This window comes from Idiotropiscis lumnitzeri, chromosome 9 (genome assembly GCF_059441095.1).
Source record: "Idiotropiscis lumnitzeri isolate Australia: NSW breed Sydney's pygmy pipehorse chromosome 9, RoL_Ilum_1.0, whole genome shotgun sequence".
In the NCBI taxonomy this organism is placed as follows: Eukaryota; Metazoa; Chordata; class Actinopteri; order Syngnathiformes; family Syngnathidae; genus Idiotropiscis; species Idiotropiscis lumnitzeri.
Window position 1 is genome coordinate 5,672,780 of NC_142399.1, and position 25,808 is coordinate 5,698,587.

At 38.6% G+C, this 25,808-nt stretch overlaps 2 protein-coding genes and 1 long non-coding RNA gene across 4 annotated transcripts in view; 2 read left to right on the forward strand and 1 right to left on the reverse strand.

Moving 5' to 3' along the window:
• Positions 1-4,310: 4,310 nt before the first annotated feature.
• LOC148329967 (uncharacterized) overlaps positions 4,311-25,808 on the reverse strand; it is a 42,363-nt gene continuing 20,865 nt past the window's right edge. Inside the window, exons 3-4 of one of the 2 annotated variants that reach the window (XR_015845087.1) lie at positions 7,535-7,615; positions 4,311-4,457 (exon numbers count right to left, since the gene is read on the reverse strand). This is a non-coding gene — a long non-coding RNA (uncharacterized LOC148329967). Of the gene's footprint in view, positions 4,458-7,229; positions 7,347-7,534; positions 7,616-25,808 lie in introns of those variants that run through there. The other variant, XR_015845086.1, reaches the window with a different exon arrangement.
• Positions 5,782-8,705, forward strand: LOC148329968 (homeobox protein Hox-C11a-like). The gene is made up of 3 exons (XM_088304940.1): positions 5,782-6,250; positions 7,291-7,429; positions 8,606-8,705. Exons 1-3 carry the CDS (start codon positions 5,782-5,784, stop codon positions 8,703-8,705), a joined length of 708 nt encoding a protein of 235 aa, XP_088161066.1.
• On the forward strand, positions 15,064-20,009 carry LOC148329969 (homeobox protein Hox-D9b-like). Its single transcript, XM_088304937.1, has 2 exons — positions 15,064-15,790; positions 19,765-20,009. Exons 1-2 carry the CDS (start codon positions 15,064-15,066, stop codon positions 20,007-20,009), a joined length of 972 nt encoding a protein of 323 aa, XP_088161063.1.

Consider the following 25,808-nt stretch of genomic DNA (forward strand, 5'->3'; position numbering starts at 1 on the left):
CGGCCAGTCCGCTAAATGTGATTTATAGTTTCATTTCGGCCGTAATTATTAGGGTGCAGCAAAAGCATTTTAAAATTATTCATCATCTATTTTTGCCATGTTTCCTTTAATTGTGTTTTAGAAACGAAACCGAATTCCAAATCAATGTTGTCCTTCGTTGAAACATTCGGACCAAGGCCTCACAAATGTTGATTTTTCATATATGCCGATGAGCGTTTTAACAGAAAAGTCCAAGGAAGATTTCGTATCGATTTGGGCCCAGTCGCGCTGCAGGGAAGCTTGCAAGAATGCACGCAAAGCATCATCTTTCAAAGTATTCTCAGATTTTCTCCATACAAAAAAAAAAAAAAAGAAAAAAAAAGACCAGAGGAATTGTCTTGTTTTGTTGAGTGCACTTTTCTCAGGCTTAGGACATTTCATAACACACCATTCATTGAGATCCAAAAGGAGAATGTCGAAAATAAAAAAAAATATGATGACGCTCACTTTTGATTGACACTGTCTGATAAATTTAATATTGTGGCTTTACACCTACACTGCACAACATTGGGAACTGTTCCAAATATTTCGAATTGCCCTTAAACAGAAGATGAATTATCTTTTTTTTGCAGTTACAATTTACACACACTTTTACAGTGTAGGAACAGCCCAAAGCAAACAGTTTAGCGAGACTTTCATAAGCGTGTGTGTGCGCGTGTGCACGCCAGAGGGTTGTTAAACTTTAACAACAGTGTGACATGCCCAGGTAATGGGCCGTTTTAGTACTGTTGCATGTGTAATGACATCCAAAACAGGTGAAGTTGTTAAAACTAGTTGACCCTGGCCATGATGTCATACACTTGTGACATAACGCCTCTCTCCACTCGCAAATATGACGTCATGTCATTGATAGGCCAGACTTGGCCTTTTCAGAAGGAAGTCATAAATGTGCACAATAATCCGAAATAAAAGCTTGTTTAAGAAATTGCATAATATTTAATATATATATATATATATATATATATACATATATACATATATATATGTATATACATATATACTTGTATATATATATATATATATATATATATATACATACATATATACATACATATATATATATATATATATATATATATATATATATATATGTATATAGTGCAAGAAATTAATGTAGTAATCCATTTCGGAATAATGGAAGAGCAGTAAAATATTTACTGCCATGCAAATGGCCAAAGTAACATTTGAACATTCATAGCACAAAATAAGGCACCAAAACAATAAAACACTAAATCTGTAAAAAATTGTGATTATGGTTGCAGGCATGCTTCATGCATCTCATAAGTGTATAAGAAGAAGCTAATCATTGTTTATTGGTAAAGCGTGAAAACAATAAAACAGTCAGTCTCGTCTTAAAGTGTCTGTAAAGAGAAAATAAAAATGTCTTGTAAATTTGACACGCCAAAGAGAACAGTGTTGTTAACAACCCTGACAAATTTGAATGGTATTTTTTTTCCAAGTACACGAAATGAGGCATTAAAATTGTTCAAAATCAACACTTTGTCCCCACTCCTAAAAGCTGAGGCTTTGTCCACGCGACTTCAAATAATATCTTTCTTATGCTTACACGTCACATGTTTGAGCAATTAAAATATATCCATCCACGCCGCCAACTGAGGTAAAAGCCACCATAATGTGATTCGGAATTCATGTTTCAATTGATAACCTTCTGCTTGTATCGCAAATGTATAAAAAAAAAAAAACAATCTTATTTTGATAACAAGTGAAGACGTGTATGGTTAACACTGGGGGCCGTAACTTCCTCCGTTTATTTTTCTTCTCCAAACAGCCCTGCCTTCATTTTGCAAAAAAAAGCCAAAGAATAAGCCAAACAGAGTTGATCCTTCGAACTGAGCTCTCAATAGGTATACACTGGCAGCCACCCAAAGCTAACTCAACATACACACACACACACACACACACACAAAGAAATGAGCTCCCGATGCCAGTTTCACTGATCAATATGAAATTTGTCGGCTTTGCGGGACTCATGGAAATGTCTTAAGGACCCATGTCTGAAAATGAATAAGAAGGCGGCCATTTTGGTTCGAAGCAGCCATTTTGGTCAAATTCCAGGGATGCGTATACTTTGGTGAACGCTTTCTATGAAATTTGCCTCAAAAATGTTTCAATCAAAAACAGGAATTACCCGTATTTGACATATTTGGTGACAATGAACTTGTCAAACTCAGTTTGACCAATTTAGCGAAATCACTGGTGATATCTTCTTACGTTTTATCAATCAAACGGAGCCAGGCAGTCACATCACCACACTGAAAGTCTAGAAAAAAAGAACAGCACTGTCTTCCGTTTGCTTAAAAATGACCACATTTCAGCCTACAAGAATTCCACTTTGAACTTGAGAAAACGATGCATTTTTTTATGTAAACATGGACTTGTGACTTGAATTTAAGACACGTTTTTGAAGCTGAATTTTCCATAATGTATGCTATTTAATAAAAAAAAAAAACGTTAAAGTTCTATTGTTGGGCAAAATCTGAAGGTGCAAAAAAGAAATCACAAGTTACTCTTCAGTTACTCTGAACTTGAGCATTTTTTTTTCATTGAGTACTTTACCAAAGTAATAATTTGCAAGTCTACATTTTACTTTTACTCGAGCCATAATATTCAAAAGTAAATTTCCTCTCACTTGACAATAATTATTGGCTAGTATACCCACAATGGAATAGGACCCCAAAAAAATTCCCAAGGACCAACGCTTAAAATTGAACAGGAAGTTGGCTGTCACTTTCCCTCATCCGCACACACGTAACTTGAGAATTGTGCGCATTACACAACGTGGATGCCATAAGAAGCTATGGGAAAAAAAAAAAAAGATTAAGTGACAGCTGGCGAGTTTCCTCATCAGGGCGACTTGCTTTCCAGGCAAGACACTGTGTGACGTGGAAAATCCTCCTCAGGCTCATGCAACTAATGCGCGCCATAAATCATTAAGAAAAGACAAAGACATACCTTTTCCCCGCTGTCAAGTGACCAGGTCAACTAAGACCGAGATTTATTGCTGTATTTGCGCCTCAGCTGCTTTATTAAAGGACTGAAGCTTGTATGTAAGGCAGCACCACTGGTAGCAATTTAACGAGAGACTAAGTGCAGCTAGCTACTGTTAGCCACATGCTAATCAGCCAGATGACAAAAAAATGCTACATTAGTGTGAATGTTTTTTCAATGCGAATCTAACTTTTTTTTTTTTTGCATTTACCTCTAGGTAACATTCATTTTTATGTCTTTCTTTTTATGTACCAAGGACCACAGTTGAAAAAGGCCCTCGGGCTTCATTGTGATTTTATCCCGACTGAATGTCGGGAAGTGCTAACGTGCACTTTTATGCTAACGCCAAATGGATTTACTTAGTCATTTGTTTTGTCAACCGACCCATGATGTTAGCAAAATATTAGTAATGTGTCATTCAATAAAAGTACAATAAAATCAAGCAGCATTTGCCAAAAAAATAGGCAGGTGACAGGAGAGCTTGCTACTGAAAGTGGTGGAAGCTAACAGATAATCAAATGCTCAGAGCAAGATGCTCAACAGCAAACGCTGCGAGATCATGTTTTATGGGATTGTTTTTCAAAGGGTTTTTTACTGTATTGTACCATCGTTGTTCACTTTTTGCCGCTCCACTGCCGCAGATTTTTTTAATCGTAATAATATTGCAAATTATTTGCTATATCGCCAAACTATTGCAAAGTACAATTGGCACATTTAACGCCGCCAGCTAATTTAATAGAGCCTAACACCACCAGTGAGAACAAATTGCAATCCCTCCAATGGTGGTTAAGATAAAGTGAGGATATAGACAGCCGCCGGTGCACTTTCAATCACTTTATTGAACAAACACTAAGAAAATACACAAGCACATTCTTCGACGACCTGCCGATGGCCTCAACCAACGCCGTCACTCAATAGGAGAGTGGATAACGATTTTAGCCAGTTGACAGCCAGCCAACTCTATATTGTAATTGGCTGCCTCTCACATCACTAAACAAGCCAGGCCCACTTTTTAAAGGCACACACACATATTTAACGTCACAGATACTACAGTACAGCAAGCACGGTTCACACATTGACTGCTCCTTTTATCTTTAATGCTCGCACTATTATACGAACAGTAACCACCAGAAGACTGCATATTCTTGGCTCAACTACTTAATGGATGACAATTAGACAGAGACATGGCCACGCAGCTCATTTTTTGACACATGCGGAAGAAGGTCTGTTATCTGCAAAACAAGCACGATTTAGCCTATGTGTTGGTATCGTTCCATGTGTGACGCCATGGTTTCAACTGGTTTCAATTTCCAAGTGTGCAAAGATGCAGATAAACAGGAAGATATAGACTCAGGAGAAAAGTCACAGCGACGCACGCAGCGGTCGAGCTCAAGCCAAAGGGGCCTCATCTAAAAAAAAAAAAGTGAGGATGGTGAACACAAGATCTTCTATAAATATATTCTGTTATTATATGGATAAAACGATAAATCTCACTGTAGTATGACAACATCGATGTCGTTGGTCGCAATTTTCGAGTATTTTTTCCAAGAAGGTCCGACGTCCATTATCTAATTTTTGCTTTTGGCGTCAGTTCTTAACCCCCTCAAATAGCCACTTCAACAGTTTTATTGCTTACGCTGTTGGTTGACTTATTTTTACTCTTGAATGACAATTGAGAATCTCAAAAAAGGACATCACTCTCATAACTGTTTTGTTTTCACATTCTAACATTAACGGTGGTAAGCTAATTATTACATTTGAGTGGCGGTTGAAAATGTTGAAATATTGCACGGGTCAACTAAATTTCCTGAGGGGGGGGGGGGGTTAAAAAAAAGTCTACCCAAAATATTAGGAACCTTAATACAACAGCAATGCTATAAACGTGTTTAAATCAGCATTTAAAATTGAGTATTATTATCATTTGCAAAGGCTGAATTTTGAAATTATTGCATCTTTTCCGATGTAATTGCCGATAAATCAACCCAGAGGCAGCCCCGCGCAGACGTTTGGCTGCAGTGGTGATAAGGAAAGCGTCCCTTTCAACCATAAAAAGCATGAGCAGAAGCAGAACCGGGACGTCTCCTCTCAGATTTACTGGACTGGAGCGAGGCGACTCCAATTGGACGCCTTCTTTTCGAAGCGAAGCTCCTGTTAGACTCATTCGTTGACGTTCAAAAGGAGATCTGCTTTGGACATCAGCAATGTTGTCCGTCAAAGATTTAGGAAGTGATGTTCATTCCCAGAACCCAAAAGGACCCAAAGGGCCCAAAGGTGGGTCATCCCAGATGTCAGCAGTCTCATTAATTCTATACTCGATGTAGTTATCACGCAGATCAACATAAAGGTGTGATTTGAGCTAAAAAAAAAATGTTTGCTTTCCTCTTTCGAGATGATATGATTGGTCCAGATTCAATGAGCCCCACTGTGACTTTTATGGAGCAACAGGATCCACAGGAATGTTTTTCCTTCTTTTTTGCACCATTTAGGAAAAAAATCAAAATAAAGTCAAATGCATGGAGACAGTCCACGCAGCCCGGTCATGATCCTAAGAGCAAAAACATTCGGTGCCTTTGTTTAATTGTACCCTGCAGACCAAAAAATGTGGGCAGGCTCAAGGTCAAAGTCTTATTACGATTTTTCCAAACGTCTCCCCAATCGCTTGCTTAACATGTGCAGCTTCACTTTTATATCCTATACTTTTATGTTTTAGGCTTTTCAACTGGAAATAAAAAAATGTATTTACCAAGCTATAATCATCCGCCGTCTGATTCGGGCTCGGTCGGCGTGGGTCTGTGGGACCACAGCGCGGCGGCGGCGGCGGCGCCTTTGTCCGCAGGTTACCGGGGCCTCTGCTGCCCGGACACCCGCTCGCATGAGCATCACCCTCCGGAGAGGTGGGCTTTGTACCAGGCGGGCTGTCCTCCCATAACACCGCCACATTTTTACCACACCTTCCCGGAGACTTGCAAAACGGCGAACCCGAGTCAGAGCTGTTTTCTGTACGGGGGAACCCAGGAACAGAATCTCCTCCCCGGGCAAGGAGGAACCGAGGCAAGCCGCTCAACGGCGTTGGATGTCGGAGGAGGAGCGGCGGAGGCGGAAGCGGAGGTGTCACCCGGCGGGGAGAGCAACGAGGTCAAGCCGGGGTGCGAATCACCCGAGGCGGGGAGGAAGGTCGAGGTCGACTCGCCTTACTGCGAAGGTGGGTTCGGTCAAGGCCCGAGTGAGTAAGTGGAAGGAACGCACATCTTACTCTTTTTTTTTTTCCAAAGTGCATTCTTACTCTATAAATAGCTGCCTCTTTCATAAAAATAATGACCTAACTCATAAATGAGGTAGTGTAAGGACGCCAGAGTAATTAATCTGAGTTTATAGTTTGTGATGTTTCGAAGATTTAACATCCCGACAATGCAATGGGGAAATGTAAAACAGCCCCCCACCCCCCAAAAATGTTAAAAACGCATTTTTAACAAAGGTCAGTATCTTATAATATGTGGGGTAGATACGAATTCAGTCCATTAAAATGACAATATTTTAAAGCCAAAACAGACCAAACGTAGGTTTCCCATTACTGCTTATTTTAATATAATTCAGAATGCTGTAAAAATTATTTTAGTAAGCTACAGGGTCAAAATAATTTTTCAAAAAGTATAAATCATGCGATTGATGACCAAAATTGAGTAGCCTTCTTTAATAATTCAAATGCGCTAATAAAACTATATATATATATATATATATATATATATATATATATATATATATATATATATATATGCACTTCACTAAAATGGACAGTTATGAAAACAGTATATTATAAGGACGAGATCACATTTTTCAAAATGTACGACACAAAATATAAAATTCCAAAAGCGAGTTTTTTATTTGCTTTACCAAAACAATCCAAATAAAACTTTGCTAAATTATTTTTGGTCTGAATTATATTTTAAAGCAAAAAAGTTAAAGAGCAGAAAACAATCCGAGGTAAGATATGAATTATTAGGTAAAATATTAATTATCATTGTATCAGTAAATTACAGGGTACATTTTATAATTTGCCTTGTGCGCTTTATCATTTACGGGGCAATTTGTTTTCAAATAGTCTCTCTATCAATAGGCCCCAAAAAGTTCACTCTGTATCTCGGTTTCTAAACGTCATCATTGCAGCGCTGCTTCTAAAAGTGACCATGCAGGGTGTCTGAAATGTTCCTGCTGAACTGTCACAAATGTGTTCTTGCGTCGCAGCCGCAGCGAGGAGGAGTAAGAAGCGCTGTCCTTACTCCAAGCAGCAGATCAGAGAGCTGGAAAAGGAATTCCTCTTCAACGTCTACGTCAACAAGCAGCGACGTGCTCAGCTATCTCGTCTCTTACACCTCACTGACCAGTACGTCACGTGTGCGTGCGTGCGTGTGTGTGCGTGTGTGTGTGAGTCACCTTGTGCAATGCATAAGAAAGACTAACCGCACGTGTGCATGACGTATGCACTCACATGTGGAAAGCAGTAGATTCTCCTCTCCTGCAGTGTTGAAGCTTCTTCGATGACGCCTCAAGTTTCCATGCAGCCTCCTTCCTGCAGGAGGGAGAGAACGTTTCACATGTATTTGTATATGCAAACAGTTGCATAGAAACAGCGGCTTCAACTATTTGGCAATGTCAGACACATTTTGTTTGAATGGATTCACGCTTTTAATAAGATAGAATGACTTTTGTTATGCCTTGGCTGGGATTGAGGCATTAAATTAATCCAAACCCCCCCCAAAAAAAATCAAAGTAGGTTTGTAAGTACATTCTTTCGACTTGGAGTCATGATAATATTATATTAATTTAATGTTTTTTGTTTTGTATCAAACATGTTTGGATCATTAAACATGCCCCGAGTCAATTTGACCCAGGAACATTATTGCAGATAGGAACAGAACAGGAGGGTTCGGTGTGTGTTTTTTTTAATTTTCAAACTATTTTTTGGGGTTCTGTTGAATACAAAAACAACAAACGCATCCCATTGATTGTGTTAAAACCTCAATTTGGATTGTTACATTTGTTGTCAAATTTGTCCACCAGTTGGCGTAACCCTTTCTCATTCAAAGCATGCAGCACAATTCGGTCATGATCGCAACCTGAGCCCTTAGGCACTGTGACGTCATTTTCAGTCGAAAGCAAGTGGCAAAATGGCCGCCCCGAGATGGATAAAAAAATGGGCGTGCTGATTTAACAAAGCCAATATTGATCAGAATACCATCGACAGACCAGTGGGAGCGCATCGAACATATTGTGAAGAATTATGGGACTTCCCCTTTAAGGGTTAAAATTGTGATCACATTTTGACCACTAATGTTAACAGCAAATTCTTATTTGCCGTGAAGATCCACGCTATGTTTACGATAATGGCAAGTGACATCATGGCTCTAAATCCAACCACATCCTGTCATTTGTTTGGCCAGCAAAGAAGTTGACACCCAATATCCATTTGAAATCAGATGTCTTTTTTTACCCTTCATATTTCTTTTAATTTATGATCGTTGTGGAAATCGACCGAGTGTGTCTTGTTGTTGTTGTGCAGGCAGGTGAAGATCTGGTTCCAGAATAGAAGGATGAAGGAGAAGAAGCTCGGAGGAATGCAGTACTACTGCAATGGACTTCAACCTCTTCTGGATTTGTGAATTGGCGTTTAGATGGAGTCTAGCACGTCCAATTTTAAATGGGGAATAATCCAAATGCCTTTCATTCAAGCAGCGATTCTCGAAGCATGGTATGGAAAGGAATCACTGAATTCAAAAAATGAACACACACGCAACGTGAAATGCGATTAAATGGAAAATATCTTATCAATGGATGCCAGTAAAATAAAACGAGATCCAAATTAAAGTAAAAATAAATGTCTTGCAAAAAGAAAAGTGTTGGTAACCACCCTGGCAAACTTAAATGACGAAAAACAATCAATATGTAGACTATATAAAATGAGGCTACAAAATTCTAAGGAAAAACAAACAAAAACAAGCAGTTCTCTCCGCTCTCAAACACTGTAGCATGTCCACCGAATGCGCTGAAAAACGCCCCACTCAGCCGTCAACTGTCAAACAAATTCCTACTTTGTCGAGCATTATTCATCTCCCTACACAAAACTAGATGTTTGAATCCTCCGAAGGCCTTCAGTGGCTGGAATATATCCCATCGAGTTGCCGTTGGGCTTTTTCCTCATCGCAATAATGAGGCACTCTAAAGCAACCACGCCAGCGCAAAAAATGCAAACGTCAAACAAAAATCCACACTCCTCAGTGATCAGCCTTTCTCTCTGTGGCACGTGCACTCACAGCCAACAACGAGGCGCTCTAAAGAGGCCAAGCTAATGGATGATGATGATAAGGGAAGCTGCAATCGCACTCTCGCCACCGATGGGAATGAAAGTTCTTATATAATGTGTTCTTAGATCATTTTAGCCACGCCCCCCCCAAAAAATAATGAGCGCTAAAATGGTGAAAAACAGTCTTTGCACGTTTCCCATAATTATCGCCAAACAGTCTTTAAGTTGGGACACGGGGTGCGACGTATATTTTAAGTGGCATGTGGTGTAAAAAAAATGAAAAAAATAATCACATTTATGAAGCCCAAAGCGGCTAAATTGAAATTAGAAAAAATGTGTGACATCACAGCAAAGATCAGCACAATTCCTCAGTTGAATTTGGTACAGAAACCATAAAAAAAAAAAAAAAAATTGACCTCTCGTCGCAAAGATGAGAATTGGTGTCGTTTTATGTCTTATTAACGCTTCCTTTTACACTTCGACGAGTTGTTGTAAAATGTTACTTGAAACAACACAAGCAGTTAATAAAAACATTTTACAACCAAGAAAACGAAACACTTCTTTTTCTGCTTTTCTGTCACTTTGAAGCACTTTATGGAATTTTCCTTCAAATAAAATAGGATCATTTGCGCAACAATATACAAACACTTTGGACAAAAAAAAAATTAAAAAACGTTCCATTAAGACATGACTTTAAGTTGTCATAACTTTGCGAGGTGGACGATGCATCTCTGGGATAAAAAAATGTAAATGCACAAAAACTCTCGATTGCTCTCATTGAATATTCGGAACAAAAGACATGAAAGAGTATTTCTGAAGTGAATGTTAACAATCGCCCCGATTCTCTTCACTTCCTGCCTCCGAAAGCCTCCAAACGGCAATGTATGTGAACTTGATGACAATTTTGGCGAATGTCCGCCTTTTATGAGCTCACTTAGCAGCGACATGATTCAATTTGCAAGGCGACGACGTACTGTTTCACATATGTTTTGAATTTCTGAGAGGTCTTTACGTCAATAGATATTTTCCTATGACATAATGCAGTGGTCCTCAATCAACCGGTACGCGGCCCCGGTGCTACTTTGGACCGGCCCGCACAGATGAAAGAAAAAACAATTGTAATACTTCTGGTTTATTTATTAACAAAGACTGAAAACAATAATTCAGATAAATATATAAATTAGATAAATAAGAGAATAGTTAGTGCAATGGAAAATAATACTGAATTTTTTATTTATTTATTTATTTATTTATTTATTTATTTTTATTTTATTTATTTATTTTTATATTTATTTATATATATATATATATATATATATAAATATATATATTTATTTATATATATTTATTTTATTTATTTTATTACGCTAATATTAAACTCACACACCGGTGAAAACTTTTCGCTACAATTGTCGCAGGCCAAAATATTCTTTGTTTCTATAAAGAGCAGTCGAAATGATCTCACACAGCTGGCAAAATGCAGAACTCTGCTTTGAAAACGGCTGTTAGTCAATGAGCTAATAAATAAATGTCGTTTACTGTTAGGTGCGTATTTGGCCCCCAAAAAGTCATCCTGCCTGCCAGAATCCTAAAGTCCAAATGCGCTTTTGTTTTGTTTGTAATGTTTGAAACAGGGATTTTCATGTTCTATCCTAACTTGAAGGTTTTGACATAATAACCCAAAATACTCCAATTGTTAATGTAGATTATTTTTAATACAACTACAAGTCCTATTAAATCGACTTTGTTACAAGGTTACGACACTTATATTTGTGTATCATCCATGTGTGAAGGGTACTACAGGACACAAACTCATCTCTGCGTGCGCGTGCGTGTGTGGGTGTGTGTGTGTGTGTGTGTGTGTCTCAGACGAGTCCAAGTCTGAAACTTGAACCGCACACATCAACACCTCCCAGCACTGCAATTTCCTCCAGCTCGGCCACTTTTATTGGGGGCAATACACTCTCTTCACATTCACTCAAAGCTCGTCTGCCTATGTGTGTGTGTGTGTGTGTGCGTGTGTGTGTGTCTGTGTGAGACGTGAACACACTCACCCACAGAGACAGACAGACAGGCACATGAAAGAGTAGATTGTGTTTTAAATGAGCGGCAATAAAGTGCAGCAGCAGCCTGTTCAGCTGTGTGGGCCAACACCGATGCACTTCCACTTTATTGTGCATTACTGCCTCATTGTCATTTGATCAACCTTTAAAGTCCAATGAAAAAAAAAATGGAATGTGTTTTGCCACCTGAAGTGGATGGAAAGCTGCTCCTCCCCCCCCTCGCCCCCAACAGTATTTATTCAGTATCCTTGTGCTTTATCTTAAGGGCCATGTACTAGTACGCCCTTTGTCCTCACTAGTAACACATTGCAGCATCCTAGTAGAATTACTGTCCAACTTGTAATTGTTTTTTCCATGACGACACTGGAAAAAAAATGGAGTAACTTCAACACACCATAAGAGTAGAATAATATTTAGAACAATATTTGGAGTATTTCTGTCCACTATATGACAACAGCGTGTTAATAGTGACAATTGTATGCTACTAGTACTACTTGGAAAATATATTCTACTATTTAATCGAAAGCCTTTTGAGCATTTAGAACACATTCTTGATATCCAGCATAAGGTCCATGAACTAGTGTGTACTGGTAAGACAAATCAGTGCAATAGTAATATAACTAGACAGCACTAGTATACCTTGCCTCACCGGACGGAGAACTTTGGTATACGAACGGCACGACCACAAGTTACTAGTGACGTAAAACTGTGCACTATTGAACAACTGTGTGCTACTTTTACTATTAGGTGGAGACAAAAAAATAAAATTCTACTCGTTAACATCTCGTGCCGCACATGTAGTATTACTATCACATAGTCAACTAGTGCACAGTTTTGCCTCACAAAAATGTAGGATGTAGGAATATCATATAGTAGTACAAAGCTTAAACATTACAAGTGAGATGTTACCCGAGAGTGCCGTAGTCATTCTACGAGTGAGCTGAATTGTCGAAGGTACTAGTACACATTCCATAAGATTGATTGCAAGGTTATTGCATAAATGCACAAAAAGTTCCACCACAAAATTCTTTGAGCGTTTATTCAATAGGAGAAGAAGAAACACCGCAGAGTTGAGGTCCCACTAATGCGCCGAATTGTGTTACTCGTGAGGTCACGGTTTACTAGCACATGGACCCGAAGCTGGATTTCAGCGATTATGGAATAAATGCACCAATGGCTCTCCACACACTTTTCACGTGAGATAACGTTTCCATTTAGAAAGGCGATAGTAGCATATGTGATGAAAAACACATCGTAACGGATTCTGATTGATTTCTTCGTGTCATTTTGACGAGTCAATGCAGACTGGGAATACAATTAACATCTCGCTGGAAATGTAATTATGCAAATCAGGTCGGTTGCAAGTGTATGAGCTCTTTTATGTGTAAAATGTGCAGAGAGGTGATATGACCAAAATCGTGATATGGGAGGTTTTACGTCAATTTTGTAGTGGAAAGAAAAAAAAAACGATCAAAGGAGAAACACTCTAAGATGAATACAGTACTTTTAAATAAACAGACACCTTACTACTGCTACTAGTACTAATACTAAGAATAATAAGAAACAATCTGTTGAGATTTCATTTTTATAAACCCTGGAAAAAGCGAAAAAATATTTACATTTTTTGATTATTCATAGTAAAATATCGATTAAAAAAGCAGTCTATAATATATTTTATTGAATTTAATAACCTATAATTTCATCAGATAAATTGTGAAAACGTTGCCTTGATTTATGAGTTAACTTAATTCAGTGACTACACTCGCAACATTTGTACCTAAAATCTAATTTCCCCATTCAAATTAGTCATGGAAATTCCAGCACACCAAAAACACCAACAGAATTTTTTGTAATTGTTTTTTAAATAACAAAAACAGCACTCTACAGTAAGACACAGACTGATAAGGATTTTTTTTACCAGGCCAACCCTCGATGATTGCGTTTCACGTTATATAATGTATTTGTATTTAATTGAGTGATTCTTTCACATACCACTAGAGGGAGCCCACCTATCTCTAGTCTAGTGGGACTAGAATCACACTTTGAAAACCACTGCTTGTAGATCCAAAGGGATTTTCAACAAAACTCTCACCACTTCCTCTGTGGTGATGTAGCAGCAAACTTCAGGCTGCTAGGAGAGAGCGCCCCCTGGAGGAAGGCACAAGCCTCCAGGGCTGCACGGCGCAGCCGCTAACTACGAGCTAGGAGCTAAATGACATTTTAGAAGCTGATTCATGCCTTTCTCTCTTTAATTCCAGACTTGCTGCCGGGGGTTTATTCTAGGCCGATAAAGCAGCGAGGACATTTTAGGAGGTGAAATATGGCCGCTCTCAAGTGTTGGCTGCATGCAAGCTGCTCACTGTTTTTATTTTTTTCTCCCCCAAGTCTGCAGATGGAAAACTTCATGTGGTAGCCTGATTGGTGAAATGTAGCTGCAGTAGTGCTAAATTCCAGGGGGGTGGCTCACATTGAAATGTTTATTTTAAGTGCCAATGCATAATAAATACACTTATTGAATGAGATTCCTTGGAGGGAAATGTTACCTGAGGACAAATAAAGGCATCACTAAACGAGTTTTAACTCATCCAGCCAATAGGAGGCGCTGTTACAATGTATATGAAGAGCAGAAATCGGAATACGTAATCAATTTATAGTATAGATTTTTTAAATATTTACTTTTAAAGCTCTTGAATTGCAATGATTGCTTCATACAAGTGAGTTAAATATGCAGTTCTAGGCGGACGACTGTCTTTATATGTAACAATATGCAAATAATTTGCATATTGATGCGCTCACGCACCTCTGCGTGCTACTTGTGGAACAATAATATAATTTTTTTTATTATAAATTGAAACAGGAGACGCAATCTTGTATTTCTTAGTTTGAATGTCAGTCTATATTTTATTTATGCCGTGACCCTCGTGGGGATAAGCGGATCGGATAATGGATGGATAAAACATCCCTATGCAAAGAAATGTCTTTATAAATGTTGTGTCACGAAGTAAATTGCAAAGATTTTTTTAAAGGAATAAACCCGTTTAAGAAATAATATGCATCCCATTGTGATCTTATTTTTCAAAATAGATTTTATGTTAATTCTACTTTTAGAAGCTAACGCTTCAGCTTTGCGGCGTAGTTTTTTTTGCTTGTACTGTTGCAATTAAGATGCATTTGCAGAGTTAAAATGAACAAGTGGTCACTCGCTAATAGCCGTGCTTGTTCATTCATATTTCTCTTCATAAAAAGACAGAATGGAATCACACATAACACACGCACACACAGAGACACACATGCACACGCATCCTCGTTACCGTGCTTGTAAACGTCTCTGCTATTTCATTCACCCTGTAAAAGTAGTTTTTGTGTGTGTCTGTGTGTGTGTGTGTGTGCGTGTAGCACGCACGTCCATCTGGCATAGCACAGGCCTCCTATCACATTTGAGAGCACAAAAGAATGATTTGATTTATTTGCTCTGCTGGGTAAATACAGTGCGACCATGTGATCCGCGCCATAACCAATAGGCGGCTGAGGAGAAGGTAAGGGCAGGAAAAAAATTACTACCATTTTAGGGGAGGATGGAAGCCACTATACTGACCCATCTAAGGTTTTACAGTCGCCTTTAAGTGTCTTTTTTATTGAAATAATAAAATAAACATGTCGCTAACAAATTATTATTCCATGATGGGGCTGCAGACTGAGGAGCCGTACGGTGCACATTTCCTCCCGGCAGGCTTGCAGGCGTCGACGGCCGGCTGCGCAAAGCCATCCCGAGGCGCGGAGGAGGAGGAGGGGACCCCCGGCTCGCACATTCCGGATTTTGCCCACTTTCCCAACAAGCAAAGCGGCTTGAATGGCTTCTCCCCGTGGACGAACCCCCCCTCGGCGTCGTCGCCCCCTTCCCCGCCACTGCAGGCCGCCCCGGGCGCGTCCATCACGGGGCTCTTCCACCCGCACCACCTCCTCGGCCACCACCACCACCACCAGCCGCCTCCGCCACCGCCACCGCCGCCGCCGCCGCACCTCCAGCCCCAACAGCCCCCTTACTACGCCGAGCACCTCGCTCCCGCCTCGGAGGGCCGCTTCGTCCGCTGCTGGGAGGGCCCCGGCCCCACCGCGGAGGGCAGCTTCGCCGCGTGCTTGCCCCAAGCGCAGGGCTGCTCCTCGAACCCGAGCTCGAGATTCGAGGCGGTGAAGCCCGACAGCTCGCCGCCTGGGTCGCGCGGCAGCCCCGGGGACTCGAGCTTCGCCAGCCCGGGAGAGGTGGTGCTCGAGCGGCTGGGGACGGCCGAGGAGCTCCGCCGGAAGCCGGAGCCCAAGAAGGAGGACGACGAGGAGGACGAGGAGGACAGCAGGAAAGGCCAACCGGTGCAGCCTGACCCAGGTAAACATGCGCGTCCACAACCGTATGCTCGAGAGACGTGTGTGCATGTGTGAGGATCTAAGTGTGGTTGTGTGCGCAGGAATGTGGCCATATGTAAGGAAGTGTGTGTGAGAGACTTTTATTGGCCTATAAATGTCCTGCGGGCCTCAACGACAATGTATAAAACTTTATTGTCCATTAAAATAATTAGAGCGACTTTTGCTGTTATTTCGCACGTTTCGCGCCATGCACGCCGCACAGGTGTGTTTACGACGCTGCTGCTGCATGAACACGTATGCACTCGACGGACATTTCATTAGGAACACCTGCACTGCCCCAGCAGCATCCAGAATTGGGCTTCCACGGACAAGTTGAAATGCTTCGTTTTTATTGAGTCAAACATGAGAGCTGTTCTTTATGTTGTGGTTCGGTGATTTAACTACTCGTGACAGAATAACAGAAAAAGCCCCTGTACTGCAGTTGCACACCACTGCCAATAAACATTAAATAAACATCAAAACGAGCTTTACTACCTTCAAAATGCAGAATTTACGCGTACCTAATGAAGTGTCCCGCAAGTGTAGTTTATACGTTTCAATATTTTGACTATATGGTGCATGAATATGTAATATAGGAGGCGTATAGTGACGGAATCTATCAATAACATTTCCTCCACAGATCACGAGTGTGGTACAATACACAATGAACTAAAATATTTGGGGGGAAAAAAAGAAAACGTCTGCTAAAATATACTTCAAATAGATAAATCAAGTCTTATTAAAAACACACTGAATTAATAAATAAAATGCAACTAATCATTGACAGTATATAAATTAATTTAAATAACTCACTGACAGAACTAATAAAAATAGCATCAATATTAAAGTATTTTTATGCATGTGTGGGTGTACAAAATAAGTGCAAATGTTCAATGTGTCCTTTCCAGGAAATTCTAGTGATTCAAATGACAAGAAAACAAATTTAAATGAAATCACTGATGTCATGAACAGCAGATGCTGTTGTTTGGGTTAAAAAAAAGGAGTGAAAAGTCAAGTTGGTCAAAAAATAAAGTTACAAAGGAAAGAAATAGAGAAACTTATCTTGTGCTACCGTGTGTGTTTCTGTTTGCACATCTAGAGAGTTAAAAGTCATGCTGGTTAGTGAGAATTTTCCTGGTGATCCCATTACTTAAGACGATAAATAAAACAATGTGAATGAAAGCAATTTAGTTGTCGTTTAGCGATACCTTAATAATGCTCTATTGAGTTATTGAAAAGTCAAGTCAGTGAGAATTTTCCAGGTCACACAATTGCTTAAGGTGGTGCAAAAAATAAAAATATCATTTGAATTAAAGCAATTCTGGTCTTATGATATTTTGACATCATATTATTGCAGTGAAGCTAAAAGTGTGAGCATGCGAAAAGAGTGAAAAGTAATCGCACATTTGCACGTTATCCAAATGCTTAAAATAAAATAAATAAAAACATAAATACAAATTGAAAAAAAAAAAATCAGAATTTAAGAACATTATGGTATACTGTTTATTATAGAGTATTGCAGTGCATGCAGAGCTGTAGGAAAAGGGCAAACAGTCAAGTAATTCAAGTTTACAGGTCATCTAAGCTTTATCTGAAAAAATAATAAATAAAAAAAACTCTAATCTATGAATTAAAAAAATATATATCACGTTGTTTGCCTCGTTATTTTAAAGCAATACAGTGCATAAAATGAAAAAAAAAAAAAGATGATCAATGAGAATTTTCTGGATCATCCAATATAAATTTTTAATTTTGAAATGTTATTTTTTTTAATCAGCTGTCGTAGCTTTCACATGCAAGTAAAACATATGCCAGCAGATACAAGTCTGTAAAAAAAAAAGAAAAGAGTGAAAAGTCAAGTCTGAGCATTTTCCAGCTCATCCCAACGGCAAATAAAAGGGAAGGAAATGACCACAAAGTCAAACTGAAAGAAAGCAATGTGACTATTTTGCTATCGTGACACAATGCTGTGTAGAAAGAGCGAAAAGTCAGATAGGTCAGGGTGAAATTTCCAGGTCATCTTGGTTCTAAATAAAAAAAAAAATGAAGAGGCTTTAAAAATAGCTGCGAGCTGCTTGGTGGCAGAGTGTGAAACACGAGCCTCATATAGACTTGTTGCTCTGTGCTCCTGGAGGTCCAACACCAGCCGTATTTTTTAACCCCAGCTTCTCCGAGAAGGGAGGCCAATAAAACACGTAGCTCAGGCTATCTCGATCTCTCTTCTCTTTTTTTTTTTCAACAACCAAGGCCCAAGTGCTGCCAGAATCGGAATTGTCGGAATTTATAACTGCACTTCTTACAAAACCTGACAAGATGTTTTGGATTGCGGAAGCATGCGAGGGTGAACGGGAAAATAAAAAGGAAAAGATAAAAACATAATCATGGCCTGATCTCCAACGAGCCCAAAAGCCACCGGGTCATAAAACGAGTTGCCGGGGATTGTTTTGGGGAGAACGTCATTTTAGGAGTGTCAATAAATAGGATGGGATGGGATAAGGAAGGCCATTGTGGAACATAAGTTGGCGGACGTCTCTAAATTCTTTGGGCGCTTCTCATCAAACCTTCATGTGCACGATGGAATCATTTGTATATTAATAGAAATATCTTTTTATATAAAAAAAAACACTGTGACGGCATAATTAAATAGAATGTAAAGAATGAAACAATTTGTGCATCTTCAATTCATGCTTTGAGCAATTGGCCACAAGTGGGCAGTCTAATATTTACATGCATATACGCTGCTCATAACTTGTCAGTAAGATGCATTTTTTTCAATTGTTTTTCTGTCTGGCTACATGGGTTGCTGCACCATTGTTAGTTTGGGTTTCTATTGCTTAAAGGGTATAACACCGTTATGTGGTTTGGTCAAACGGGACGTGCAATTCTTTTTGATTTATGTTTATCTTTACTGTGAATCTCAATAAAGATTGTGAAGGCTGTTTTTTTTTTTTTAAGAATTGTTCACTATCAGACAAACGGCTGCTAGCTGTGAAGAAAGTTGAGTTTACTGCCTCCACACAGCACTCTGTAAAAAAATACAAATTGTATTTTTGGGCCGAAATAAGTCATTTCAGTTAAAAAATTTGAAAATATAAATTGCAACAATGATAGCTGTTGTTGTCAATTATTGGGTGAAAATATTCCAGAACGGCCATTTTCATGGAATGTATCATGGTAGGATTTAACATTTTTGCGGAATGGAGTAGCTAAGCTAGCTCGTGTCCATGTCCTGAAAACGTTTTGTACGATTTTCAATTAATTTCTTGCATGAACACGTTGCCCTTTTACAACGGAATTTCGGACATAAAACATTGCCTTGTAATTAGGCAACAATATGTCCAAAGTGCTCCAAAAATTGCGGAAATTTCAGATTTTCTAAGCCTAATTTGTCATTTCTCTATGTAGCATGCCAACAATTTTTGATGGAATGAATTGTATTTGACATTTCCATTTTCATTACGGTTATCCTCATTACAGCTGTGCTCAGGTCCATTTGCTAAAATACACTTTCATCAATGCACCCAAAGTACTTGGAAATCATGATTGGTCATGTTTTTGTCGAAGATTTGGTGCACGCCGGCCATTTTTTGTGGACCGTATGAAATCGAATTTAGCATTGCGCCTGAAAATTACAGAGCAACAAAAGTCACTGAACAGTTACAACCCGTCCAAGAGACATAAAAAAAAACAAAACAATGACCAACAGAGGGAGAAGCGAGCAGTTTGTCAGATGAAAAAGAAAACAGAAGCAAGACGGAGGGACCAAAAATAGCTCCTGTAAGATATGCACGAGATGGATTTTTGAGGCATAGCAAAAACGTGTATTATGAAAAGAACACACGCCAATCATTTTAAAATCTCAGTCTGTCGGCCATTTTTTGCGGAATTTATGATGACAGGCCTCGCTTTTGTTCGAGAGAGAAGGTCATACATCGAGTGTTTATCTTATTCTTGCAGAGAACCCGTCGGCCAGCTGGATCCACGCCAAGTCCACCCGCAAAAAGCGCTGCCCCTACACCAAGCACCAGACCCTGGAGCTGGAGAAGGAGTTCCTGTACAACATGTACCTGACCCGGGACCGGCGCCTGGAGGTGGCCAGACTCTTGAACCTGACCGAACGGCAGGTGAAAATCTGGTTTCAGAACCGACGCATGAAGATGAAGAAGCTGATGATCCGGGAAAGGAGGAGCATCAATGAATAGGATGGGATGCGGGGGAGGGAGGGGGGTGAAACATGAGCTTGTGGATATATTGAAAAAAAAAAAAAAAAAAAAGAAAAAGGACATTTTTGGGAGTTGCTTCTCAAACCTCGAAATCCAAGCTGAATGGACGTCACGGGACTTTGAATGCAAACTGAGACTAAAACATCCACACTGTGAAACACTTAAAGTCCACGTGAATGCAAACTATATTTTTTGCTTCCGTCCACATTGTCGGCATGTTCTTGTGAGAATTTAGTAGGATTTTGTACAAAAGAAATGTATTACATTTGTAGCAAAGTGACATTTTCTGGGAGGGGTAACTTGAATGATAATATTGTATCCTAATCACTTTGAAATTGTGGGAAAAATGTTTCTCTAGAGCTCTTAACAGACTTTTTGTAACGATTGCAACAACATGCCTGAAGTTCTCTGAAAATATTGGCCAATAAACGTGGTCAAATATTTGTGATATATCGGACTAAATTACAAACTAAAATGAAGACGTTCGCACTAAAGTCCGCGGAAATGCAAATTATTTTTTGCATCTCTCCCTTGTTGGCATATTGCAAGAATTTGGTAGTTTTTATGTACAAAAAAAAATAATTGTAAAATTTTTTGGGGAGGAGTAACTTGAAATTTTAAACTAACAACTCTTTGCACTAACTACGTTGAAAATGTGGTAAAAGAATGAGACTGTGTTGAAATTTCACATTTTGCAAATGAGTAAATTATATGCCTTGAGTAGCGAAATCTTGGCAAAATATTGTAAACTATATCAGGCTGGCGTTTAAGCAAAACCATAATCAACTAAGATGGGTGATAATTTAGTCGGATTTTGTACAAAAAAATGCTATTATATGTTGATGAACATAATTTTCATGGTATTATTTATTCCTAATTATCATCAAAACGGTACTGAATTATGTTTGTAAAATATTGCATCATAATATTTGATCCCATTTGATAAAAGTCACAGCGACCAAATAATGTCAAATATTATTCAAACATTTTCTGGCAGAATTTTGTAAGGAAAATAAAACTTTGTAATTAGGGCAACAATTTGCCCAAATTGCTCAGAAAATTTCAGAAATTTCCGCATTCCGGCAAGATTTGGAATTCAACACCTAGCGTTTTTTTCCCGTGGCATCGCCATTTTTATCAGTAGCACTCACTTTTTGTACAAATTCCAACTAAATTATTTCGACATGTTGCCTTTTGAAATGAGAATGTTGTGATGCGTTGTCTGGACTTTCAAAAATGCACGAAGAGCTCTAAAAATCAGGAAAATTTGAAGGTTTTTGCGGCAAAATTTTAGTCATTTTTTTGTGGGACGTATCTGCAAAGGGGTATTGCTGCAACGTTTGTTGCGCATCCAGTCACGCTCATGTCTGTCAACTTTTTATACGACATCCAACGAAAATGTGTGGTTGTAAATGTTAGAACATATGCCCAAAGTGCACAGAAATTGTAGGGGAATTTTTATTTATTTACATTCGTGAACATAATTTAGTGGGTAATTTTTGTGTCATTGAGTAATACATTCTAAAATAAAATTTTTGTACGTAAGGTGATTGTAATTCGTAGCAGTCAGGAAATATGTTATTCAATTGTGTTCAAATATTATTACGAATCCTTTTGCGCAGCATGTCTGCCATATTTATGGAATGTTTCATAAAAAGGCCTCGAAATGTTTGCAGTCGAGTCGCAAGGATTCCCTCAAAAATCTTTTGTCCTACTAAATTGTCATCATGACATGCAACCCCGCCCCCTCCCCCTGTTTTTTTTTTTTAATGTCTGTGAAGTATTGTAATGAGTAGAAAACTGTTAGGAAATGATAGAGCACCATGTTGGAGATTCTTGCACAGATTAACTCGTCTAGGACTTCAATTGTCATACAATTCCTTCTAATATTCTCATTTTGAGGTGACAACCGCCCCCCTAAACAATTGTATGGTATTGTTTTTAGTTGAAAGCTTTGACAGCGTGTGATGTAAAATGTTAGGAATTAATAGTTCAATTCTGCTTACACAAACTCATCTCTGACTTTTTTTTTTGGGGGGGGGGGTACAATTTTCTACTAAATTGCCAACTGACGCGCCCAACAAGTGATCTCATGACTTGTCGTGACCCGACATGTACAGTAAAGATGATTTATGTAAACGCAAAAAACCTCACAGAAAGAGCAACCAAAACACACTTGGAGCTCACAAAAACAGGACTAAAAAAAGATCGAAAATTGTGTAAAATTTCAATGGTGGCTAACAAATTCTTATCGTTCAATCTGTTCGTATTGACCATCCTAAATTAAATTAGGTGACATTTGCATGGCTGGTTAATTGTGAAGTTTAGAGATAAGAAAGTGTATTCAGGAAGTCTTTGCCATCATTTCTTGCTCAAAATGTGCTTTGGTTGTTTTCATTCTTTGATCAATTCTGTTAAATGTGACAAAGAGTTGCAACAAGAAACACTTTTAATATAACATGCCTTGAATCAAAAGTGAATTTGTTGTTGCCAACATTTTACAACAGTCTAGTGATGTCTATACATCATGAGCCAAATGAATGTGGCAGTTTGTGTGCGTCTCCAACATACATCACGAGGCAGCCGTTTTGTCTTCGGCACGCGAGCTAACCGCTGCCGTGTCATTTTTGTATACACAATTTTATAAACAAGTCCCAAAAAGACACAATTCTCTCAGATTGCGACACAAATGCCACGTAGGCAGCCGACATAGGAACCAACTTACTGCGTTTGGTTAGCGTTAGCATGTAGCGACAGACAGTTAGCATGTGACTCCAACATATATAACAAAGCAGTGGTTTTGTCTCTGTCACGCAAAGGTTTTATTTTTTTTGTAAACACCAAAAGGTACGATTTCATAAACGAGTCCAAAAAGACACAATTCTCTAGGAAGTCAACACAAATGTGAAAAAGCAACCGAGACGGAAACAACCTCTCTGCGTTTGGTTAGCGTTGGGATGTAACAGAGTCTTGGCTTTTTCGCGGCCAGCAGACTAAAAGATTCAATTAAATGATACAAAATATTATTGTTGAGTTGTTTACAGTGTAAGACATCAACAAACAACCATTCACACTCACATTATATAATTAAATAACGCTAGTTAGCTGGTTTTACAGGAATATGCTAGCAACTAGTCCGCCATGCTTAGCTAGTTGTTGTGTTGACATTGTTTCTGTTATTTATTATAAAATCCACAAATAAAGTCATTTTCGAACCACCGGCCGCCGTCTTTAAATAAGGCCAAACCACTGGCAAACCAAACGGTTATTGACGATTAAAGTGTTTTGTTTTGAAGCAAGCGCTTGTGGTTGCGCTGTTTCCAATGAGCGAAGGTTTTCCGCCCATTGACAGCGGAAAAGTTTTTTTTTCCTTCTTTTTTTTTTTTTAAACTGCATGTGTAATCCAAAAGGCTTACGTGTTGTCGTCGTCATTGTACATTTGTTGTTATTCACACACACGTGCGCGGACACACACACTGTGGTTGCTAGGTGTCCGCTCACACGACAACAACATAAATGTGAATGTTGCTGCTTCCTTTTTTTTTTCTTCTTTTGGACACACAACTCAATACAACCGACAGTGTGTGAGTGTTCTGTGGAATGTTCTTCACACAACTGGAGCCCAGATGTCATGTGTGTTCCCTTGCTCTTTTTTTTTTTTTTTTAATAAAATGTGCTTTTCAACCTCAAGGGTTCATACATATTAATATATTTTTTCAAGGAATCTGATTTGAGGCTATATGCAATAATTTCAGAGTGGCCCTATGAAAGTCTTCCTTTTCTACATTTGGTCCCAGTGAACAAAGTAAAAGTGAGTAAAAATATTGACCGGAAAAATTCTGGGAGAAAAGTCAATGCTGAAGTTCATGCTGAATATTTTACTGTCAAATGTTACTCTGTTTATTGGGACCAAATGTAGTCTTATGAAAATGTACAATACAAAATTTACTGTGTAGCTCAACACCCCCGACTGTTTTCATTAAATAACATTTTGGGAACTATATTTCCCTTGTTCAGTGAGCATTTAAAGGAGTCCCTTTTTTCTTGATTTTTGTTTTTTTTTCTCAATCTATGCTAAATCAAAGCTGTACTGTACAAGACTCTGGTTGTCACTTCATAGCATTTTTTTTTATGATTAACTGCTTAACGAGTGTTTATGACAATTGGGGTGAAAATAAGCTAGCTCTATGACACAGCAGTCAGTAAAGTAAAAAGTGATTTATGAATCTTTTTTGTATTTTACTATTAAAGTTGTTGACTCATTTTCACATTTGGATGACGACAAAATATGTTAAAAATAAATATTAATAAGTAACAAGTCATGTATAAAAATTAGAATACTAGAAATGACAAATGTACAAATATAACAGAAAATGCTAAAAATAACAAAGTTAACGCAGTCCAAAATACAATGTTGAAAATAACAGAAAGATCATTAAAAATAATAAATAAAATAAAATAAAAATTGGATAATGTTTTAAAAATGATAATATGAAAAATGTGTGTTAGAAATAATAAACGACGTTTAAAAAATGTTCCAGGCTTTTTTTTTTCGTTGCAAGTGTATCTTGCATTACTGTAATTATTTTTCATGCATTTATTTGACATTTATTTATTTTATTTGTCTCATTCTCTACTTTTAGTCAAAGAAAGTTCTGTACATTAAAACGTCTGTATTCGTTTTTTTTTTATGCTCTGGAGAGAAAAAAAAAATAAGACCACTGCGAAATGATCAGTTTCTCTGATTTCCCTATTGAGATATAAAACGCTATACTATGTGTTTGGAAAAGAAAATCTGACAATATAACTCCCAAATATCGTCTTGTATAACATTTATTTGCAGAAAAAGAAATAAATTGACAAATACCAACGTGTTGTTGTTTTGCCTCTTCGTTTCTTTTTTCCAGAGCTGAAGCTATACGGCAGTGGATGCACGTGCTACATATGCACATTATGTTCGTGTATAATATCTATATCTATACGTATATGCACTTTGGTCCCCTTGCTTGTTTTGTCAAAATATGCTGTGCAGCCGCCGAGCTCCTCACTACATGCCTCTCGTTTATGGCCGCCATATAAAGCGCATCCTCCTGCAGGGTCATAAAGCAACAGCATGCATTTGGAGAATAAACGTGACTTTCCCCCCCACCACTCTGCTATCCGACACACACACACACACACACACACACACAAAAGACGTGGCTTTTTCTCTAAAAAGATGCAGAGCGAGAGAAAGAGAGAAGAAGAAGCCATAAAGTAATTAAGGCCAGACAGTCTCGGTGACTATATGGTTTTATTGGAGATCCTTTTCCTGCCTCGACTGCACCTCGAAATGTTAAAGTCATTGTCTGAGCTGGGACGGGCGAGCCGACGGCCTCGAACCTTGGTGCAAAAGCGCCAGACCACAAAAGAAGCCAGGAAGCCAAGCAGAGCAACCGAAAAGAAAGAAAGAATTTCGTGTTTGTTTGCCCGTGCACAATAGTGAAACCGCGAGCTAGACAATGAACCGAAATTGTGTACGTTGAATTGTCTTAACCTTGATTGCAAGACTTTAGCTTACGGGTTTTGTTTTGACGTATATTTTTCACATTTTACTGTGTTTGCTACACTTGTGAGTTGCACATGTAGACTATAAATTGCATTTTTTTTTCATTTTTCCATTTCCATTTCTACCTTTGTTCTTTCCATTTATAAGCGAGTGTATTCACCTTTTATATATGTTTTGGTTTCCCTATGTAACCTTTAATTTGCGCAATTGAGATTTTGGTTTTTATTTTT